This window comes from Fopius arisanus, unplaced genomic scaffold (assembly GCF_000806365.1).
Source record: "Fopius arisanus strain USDA-PBARC FA_bdor unplaced genomic scaffold, ASM80636v1 scaffold00013, whole genome shotgun sequence".
NCBI classification, from domain to species: Eukaryota; Metazoa; Arthropoda; class Insecta; order Hymenoptera; family Braconidae; genus Fopius; species Fopius arisanus.
The window spans coordinates 335,818-344,525 of NW_011887752.1; the positions used below are offsets into that span (position 1 = coordinate 335,818).

Here is an 8,708-nt window from a genome sequence, read left to right on the forward strand (position 1 = left end):
TCCCACTCAACTTTTATCCAATTATCATCAATTTTCAACGATTGTTTATTGTCATCTTTATTTTTCAACAACTATCATGAAGAATTCATCTACAACTTGTCAAAATAAAAAACTATAACAATTTTCCGTGATATCTTTCTCCAATTTTCTGTTTCACATTTTCCAATTAATTATTAAAAATACAAGAGTTGCCAATTCGAACTCAAGTGTAATTGCCATAAATCATGAAACCCAAGAAAGAACCTGTTAAATCGATAATAAAAACGTCGAGAATCGCGAGAAAAAATCTGCATAAATCATAAAACAAAACGTCACATGAAACAAAATATGAAAAAAAATCTCTAATTATCATTAAAATCCGAACAGGTTAATTCTCTCAATTCAATTCTCCTCGAACTCCATTCCACAAAGATAGTCAACGTGTGATGGAAATTCAGCGAGCGTCCAAATTAAATTAAATTGTTTGAAAAGCCAACGAGGGACACGTCAGTGACTATTGCCCCAATAAAACGCAAACTGTTGATTATCTAATTGATCAATGATCTCCCATTCACTACAATTAGTGTCATCCTGCAGACGACATGTCTGAAAAAGCCGTCAAAATTAATTAAAAAAAAACAACTCGATCTCTAACTTTCCTTCAACATTTATTTCACTTCAACAAAAGAAATCTAAAGAGAATAATTATACAATTCACTCCAAAGAATAAAACTCAACAAATTATTTAAACAATCAACCAATCAAATCGATAGATAATTAGTTAAGTAATTGATTAATTGAAAGTAATAATTTCCTTAATTAATACCTTAATAAAAAATTATTGTTTAATTAATGAATTTGTAAACGAAATTAATTTGAATTGATGTTTGCGGTAAATTAATGTTTTGATTGATTCTCATTATTTGTTGGCGATTTTAATGATTTGATTTAATTGGTTGATTAGAATATAGCAATATTAATGGAATAATTGAAAATTCAAGTTTAAAGGGAAAAATTGAAATTAATGAAGTCCCGAAAATGTTTTTTTTTTTATTTGTTGAACAGGTTTGACATCATCAGCTGTTGTTTATCTCGCGATGACATTTCTCCAGTCAGTCTTGAGAATCACGTGAAAAACATGTCGTAATCTTTACGGAGGAGGTGTTTCGATGATGTAACATTACCAGAGTAAATTGGCAATATTTACGAGGGAATAATCCAGGGGTGAGAATTCCTCGATCACTTATTTATTTTTGATTGCTAGAAAAAAATTGGTAATACCGATGTTGGAATATAGTCTTCTATGAATTGATTTTTATAAACTGATTAAGATTTATTAAAAATGAATCAACGTAGAGAAAGATATTAGGACTAAAACATAAACATAAACAATTAGGTCATGTGGTAAAGGACCTGGGGATCCTTTGTCTCGTGATGACCATTTTTCTTTTGGTCTCGACCACTTTTAGTCTGATGAAGCAGGTCATAGAGAACAGATATTTCTTCCTCGTGCCATTTTTAATAAATTATAATTAACGTATTTAATCCACTGCGTTTAAATTGTTTCTCTGCCCCCACCATATTCCATTAATCGAAAAACAATTTTCTTGTCACATTCTTAAAGAACGATTGAAATATCAGATTTCAAAAATCCATATTTATTTATTGCTTTATTTAAACAATTCTTACTTGAAATCGCGGTAAAATTCTCGGCAATTTAGAAATTCCGGAAAATTTCCCAAAAATTTTAATGATTGCTCACTGACTCTGTGATTCAGATCTCGATAAAATTTTCTTTTCAGTCACTCAATGATTCGCAGCTAGAAAAAGTTTTAACTGATTCTTTGATCCGCGAATAGAAATTATTTTTACTGACTACACGGAGAGAAATATTTAGGAAAAATTACGGAACTTTCAGTTCACTTACCGATTACGGAGTTGATTCGAAAAATTTAAATGACGGTATCGTTATTTTTGACCGATTATTCAGATAAAAATTACGGAAAACCGCGGAAAATTTCCGTGACCTTAGATAAAAATTACGTGACAGTTCCGTAAAATTTCCGACAATCACATTTCGCTCCAGAATTACGGAAAATACACGTAATTTTTATTGAATATTTCTCTCAGTTTATGAGTCCCGGTTCAAGGGCTTTTATGTTTATTTTTATTTTTTGACAGACGCTAGGTCGGGGATCAAAAAAAATTTTACAATTACTCAATGATTAATGCTGGTTAATGCTAACAGGCGGGACTCTCCCTGATGATAATTATTCTTATGAGTTCGAATGGGGAGGAACTATTTAACTCGTCGATTCGAGTGCGAGGAACGGGACCTGCATTTGCATTCCGTCTCCATTCGCAGACATGCCTTCATCAATTCGCGCTAATTATGAGACCTTCCCTACACAGTCGGAGTGAGTATGAGACAGGTGATTAATTAGTGTGAGATTTGACCCCTTGTGGCGATCAGTTGATCCCGAGTTTGTGATTATCCGTGATAAGGAGCGATTCAACAGATCTATCCAGTGAAAAAACTATTTAGTGAAAATTTTTCTTGATTATAATATAATTTTCTTTTAAGAAACTCGGAAAATTTTGTTTTTCCATCAAAATTCATGTTGAGTGTTTGAGTGCGTTTTTGAAATTTTCGAGAAATTTAATTTAAAAATAGTGGAGCGAGAGTGACATCGATTTTTTTTTGGGAAGTAATCGGAAAATTTTAAGAGAAATTCGAATTTGGGAAATTCAAAGAATTTTGAAATGATTGAGTTTTTTGTTAATGAAGAAATCTTTAATGAAGTATTAGGGAATTTTGAATTTTAGAAAAATTTCGAATTTTCGAAGATTCCGGTGGTTTTCGAGATTTTGAGCATCCGGAAAACAAATATTTTTGAATTTATTCGAGTGTGCAATGAAAAAGTGCAATTTTCAATCATTTTGAATTAATGAATTACCATTAATAGTTAAACTAAAATTTGCAGTTTTCTTTTTATTAAATTATTCATTTTTAATCCCGAAGTTCCGTGAATTGTTAATGAAACCGTGATACGATAAAATCTTCCAGGAAGTGTACATGATATTTTATATTTTATATTTTTATTTTTATATTTTTTATTTTATCAAAGGTCTACACAAAAAAAACGGAGCCCGCCCCAAAAATCGAAAATTAGTCAACCGCTTTTCCCATTTTCCCTCCGAATTTCCCTATAACATTATGAAAATAATACTCATGGGATTCATCCATACAAATTTGTTAAGAACAATTGAATAATCAACAAATTGAAAAATAAATATTCCTCCAAAAAAATCTCTGGTGAAAAATAAAAAAAAAGGAATCGCTCGGAAAATCGCAAACGATTCTGTATTTTCCCATTTTCCTCCTTATATCATTACATTATATATTATTCACACATATACATGCCGATTTATTAAAAACAATTGGCAATTGGAATTATTATTGGAATTATATAGAGAAATAGAAAATCCGAAAGAAAATCGAAATCGCCCGGAAAATCAAAACCAATTCAAATATATTTTCCATTTTTCCCATTATATCATTACATTATATACTTACGACATTTATACATACCAATTTGTTAATTGTAATTGAATTATCCAATAACAAATATTCTATTTAAAAAATCGAAACCGATTTAACCGCATTTTCCCCGTTATATCATGGCATTATATACTATATATATATATGTTATATACTATATACATATATAGATATAGGAATGCCGATTTATTAAAAACAATTGAATTGAGGAACAAATAAACACGCGATTGAAAAATATCCAAAAAATCGAAAATAAAATTGGAATCGGCATGAAAATTAAAACCGATTTTGCGATTTTTCCGTTATTGGGACGGATTGATGGATTTTCCGAGGTCGTTGATGCACTTTCATATCACGAGAATAGAACGTGACAATTCGCACACCTGTACCTCGTGAACCGACGCAAAAAGACAAGTAGATGTAAACGTGTTGTTTAGACTCGATAGCTTACCGATAAAATTAGCATTTTCTATTGTAGAGTCTCTTAGATTGAAGAGTTCAGACTTATCTATTGATTTATGATTTTTCTGTCACTGGAAAGCTCGAGGAAGCCTTGAAATCCAGGGGAGAATTGGATTGTTCTGAGGTCCAACTTGTTTAACCGATTTATTGTCCTCTCCTGACCCTTGGGAATCTTCACATTGTCCAGCTGTTTCGTATCGTATTTCTCTCATCATTGATACGCTTGTCTCATCCTCGTGAGCACACATCGGCTCAACGACAATAACAGATAAGAATTATTCCCTCTTTGTCTCTCCAGTATGAATTTTTTTATTTCTTCTGACTTTCGAGATGGAGCTGATCATTTTATCACCGATCGCGAGTTTATTGTAGTGATAGACAGGAATTCACTCCAAAGAACCACTCGGTCTATCAGGATTTTCAACTAATTTCTACCAGAATAATATATAATAATTATTGGATATAATTGAACTAGAAAATGTTTAATTAGATTTTTTTTCCTCATTTTTAACAATTTTTCCCAGATTTTTTAATAGAAAAACAATTAAATGGATATAAAAGGATATGAAAAGTGTTTAATTATTATTTATTTTGTAATTTTTAACAATTCTTCCCCTTTTTTCTCGTCGAAATAAATTTATGCCGTTGGAATTAAAATCGGAATTGAAGAGTTTTAGAAAGATAATTAAACGATTGAGTTATAATTTGTTAATAATTCGATATATTCCGGTGGGAATTAGTGCAAAAATTCAATTAATCGAATCGAAAATCGAGAAAAAACCGGAATTTAGGGAAATAACGGGAAGATGTTAAAAGACTTGACAATATTTGATTGTCAATCACTCACAATCAACAGAAGGAAAGTCAACAATTTGTTTATGATCTTCTCTTCTAAAAATACAATTCGACTCATCAAACTGAAAAATAAAACGGGAAACGAATTTCAAATTAAACATTTCTTTTCAATTCAAAAATTTTCATCTCTAAGGATTTAATTGAAAAATTTTACATTAATTGAGTTACAATTTATTATTGAAAATTGCCACACGAATTAACAATTATCCAATTATTATTGTTATTATTATTATTATTTTACGTACAGTCTATCACAAATTCAATTAATCAATTATTCAATTAGTCAATCAAATTATTTTGAAATAATTGCTGAAAAATATTTGAAATTTCCATTATTTAAATGTCTATACCCATTTTTTTAAAAACCATAAACAAAAACCGAAATTAATTATTTATTTCAATTCAATAATTTCCATTCGCAATAATCAATAATTCACCATTGTCAAGCTACTTAACAATTGCTTAATTATTGATAATACTATTATTATTATTATTATTATTTTCATACTTTCGTTTCAGTTCTAAAAAAATGGACTAATCGAATAAACAATCGGAATGAAAAAAAAAATAGCGATTGCTGTCAAAGCGATAAAGTTTTGTTGAAACCTCAAAAATTAGTGTGTAATTATCTAATTAGAAGTATCATTATTTGCCAATGAGATATCGGCTGCCCCCACCTCATTACTTAGTGCTGATGTGCTAGATGTCCAAGGGTGAAAGCATATCAAAATATCACATGACAACCCCTCCATTCCTCTCTGGTAATCAACGAATAGGAAAACCCGAGTGAGAGGGCGAGAAAACCCATTCGTATCGCTTTAGACACTCTGACGACCTGAAAAAAAAAAAAAAACCTCGCGTTTATAAAGAGCTTTGACGGTTAGTCTTGCTCGAGACGCGAGTGCATCCTCGATGTGTCACTCTCATTTTGCCAATAAATTTTACTCCAAACAAAAGCTTTTATCCGATCAGCAAGATTATTTAAAATTACCCCCCAAATGAATCGAGGCCGACGAAAAAATCCACCCGGCAATCCATTTCTCCATAAATATTGTCAATAAATTTTTTTACCAGTAATTCAGTGATTACGATAATTGTGATATTAAATCGTCAAGTATTTAGTGAAATTGACAATGTCTGAGTGAGTACAGAAATAATTAATTAATTGTTGATTATTGCGAAAAATTATCGGATATTATTACCGTGGAAATGTCGAAAAATTCAGTTTTTGGGGGGAATTTTTTGAGTTTTTGGGATAAATATTCTCTGATTATTTCGGTTTCGCTCGAGTTATGTTCGGGATTTATCAATTTTTTACTACAAGTGTTCAACTTCGCATATTTACCTTCGAGATAACGTCACTCATTAACTATTTATCAGAAGTTATGCAATGAAGTGTCCATTGATGGATAATCGGCTCGAGAGAATTATGATCGCCATTTGATCTTCATATTTTCCATGTACACTGAATAGTAGTTAATAACAATTTAAAAACTGAAGGACACGTGTGAATACCGAAGAATTCCATAACTATTTTAAAAAAATTATTTTTCTTCCATTTTTCCGTAATTTGTTAATGAAATACCCTCAACAGGTTCACCAGAGATAAGAATATATGTTCGGTTGATATTATTAATTTAAAAGAAATATTTATTAAGGATTTATTTAAAAAATTGTGTTTTTCATTCGAATCATTTCCAGACGATTCTCGTGAAGTTTTAATTATCATAATTTGATTGCTGTACAGAATGATTACATTGCACACGGCCTTGAGTAAATTACTCAAATGCTTATCCGTTTTTTCACGATTTCGTATTTGCTTCATGCAACAATCTAAATTAATATTAACAATTAGAACTTGAACGACAATTGCACCAAAAAACTAATTCATTAATAAACATCGATTTATCCATAAAACTATTGGCTTGATGAAAAAATATGAAAAAACCTTTCCTGTCCGGAAATGATTTATCTACAAAAAAGCTCTGATGACATTTCCTCATTAACTCGATAGTTCTCGAAATAAATCGGTAATTATTCCGGAAGAGTGTGAAATTCGAATCGTAAAGGTTTATAGTTTCGCTGGTGATATTATTCGAAATTGTTACTAAAAAAATAATGTTTTTTTTAGCTCTGAGGCGATAATAAAGTCTCGAAAGTGTCAACATTGCTGGAGGATAAATAATTGATTGTTTGTTATTGATGTTAGTATTTTTAACGAATCGTAGGCGGCAGTGGGGATGAGCACGTGCCATAAAACGATTGCTCTGGTGTTATATGTGTCCTTGCTATCGTGGAAACCCACAGCCGCTCTACAAATGTATTAAAATAACATCCAACTGACGAATTGACCAAATGGAATAAAGAAGAGCGAATGATAAAATAACAGCTATTCTCTTTCGCACATAAATGACTCGAGGATGATGACTCATTTTTGTGGGTGATGGAGTTGAGGAAGGCTTTTGTCATTTAGAATCAATAGACATAAACATTTAAAAGTTTATCGCAGCTTTTTATAAGTTCTTCTTGTTAATCCCAATAAAATTCAACACCACTCCGCTTAATCCGTTATTACGTCATTTTTTTATTCATTAGTCGTCGATTTTCATTAATTTTTTCTTATTTTTATTTTTTTTAATTTTTCTTTAGAATGTTCAACAGAAAATAGAGAATTTGGTATGGAATTTCTTGGGTTTCTTGTAATTTAAGTAATTCTCGAGATTTTAAATAACAAAATTCTGTCTGAGAAAAAGCGAAAGTTTTAGTTCGTAAAAATTTGATGTTATTCATTTTCATAAATCGGATTTCATTTTAAATCTTTTTTTATATTCTTCCTTGAAGAATGGAAGAAAAAATAGAGAAGTTGAATTTATTGGGTTCCTAATATAAAAATAATAATAATAAAAATAAACCAAAAACTGGAAATCCCTCTTGGAAATTGAATTGACATTAATTGCTGAATTAACGGATAATTAATGGATCTTGAAGGAATGGTTGATATTAGTCGCTCAAAATGTCATTTAACAACCGGAGAAAATATGACATTTAAAAAATATGTACGCTTTATCTTAATCGGTAATTGATTTCCATGGCTACCCATTCCGATTCTTATCACCTCGACCTCGACTCAGATGTCAAAACTCGAAATGTCTATTTCGACGCAAAAAAAAGGAGCTAAATCGAGTGTAATTGAGTGATCAACAGAAATTCCCGTCTATTTTTCACCCGATTAAAATGATGAACATCGAGACATTCTAATCGACATTCAGAGTAAAAAAGTGCAGCGATAATAAAAAAAAAACGATTCATCTAACCGTAGAGGAATAATAATTGAAACCTGCAGAGAGAATAATCTCGAAGTGACTGTCAATGCTTGTCTCTAATTGTTTTTTTGTTTTGACGTTTGAAGGAAAAATGGAGAGAATCGAAGTTCAGAGGAGAGAGCCACCCTGATGGACCACAAATTACTGCCAAAGATTCAGCCGAGTATAAATACTCCTTTGGATGCTGAGAATGGAAAAAATCATCAACAACAATTTGGCAGTTCATTGCGACAAGTGTCTGCTGCTTTTGTTGCACAATTGGGAACTGTCAATACAGGAATGACATTCGGATTTTCAGCGATAGCACTTCCACAGCTGAATGCAACAGCCGAAGCTATCGTCGATAGTTCTGTTGTGCTGAACGATACCCAGGGCAATTATTTCAATTGCAGTATTATCAACGAGACTTTGTACAATTGCAGCACGTACTCCAGTTCAATTAGAATTGATGAGTCACAGGGGTCTTGGATCGGTAAGTATCGGTTTAATAACTTGAGATCGGTGGAATGAACTTGACAGATTTACCT

At 31.2% G+C, this 8,708-nt stretch overlaps 1 protein-coding gene across 2 annotated transcripts in view; it reads left to right on the forward strand.

Moving 5' to 3' along the window:
- The first annotated feature begins 2,335 nt into the window (after positions 1-2,335).
- The window catches only part of LOC105263106 (facilitated trehalose transporter Tret1-like), a 9,054-nt gene continuing 2,681 nt past the window's right edge, over positions 2,336-8,708 (forward strand). Inside the window, exons 1-2 of one of the 2 annotated variants that reach the window (XM_011299102.1) lie at positions 2,336-2,396; positions 8,268-8,653. In XM_011299102.1, the coding sequence (XP_011297404.1) occupies positions 2,347-2,396; positions 8,268-8,653 (436 nt within the window). In that variant the 5' untranslated portion in view covers positions 2,336-2,346. Of the gene's footprint in view, positions 2,397-5,531; positions 6,000-8,267; positions 8,654-8,708 lie in introns of those variants that run through there. The other variant, XM_011299103.1, reaches the window with a different exon arrangement.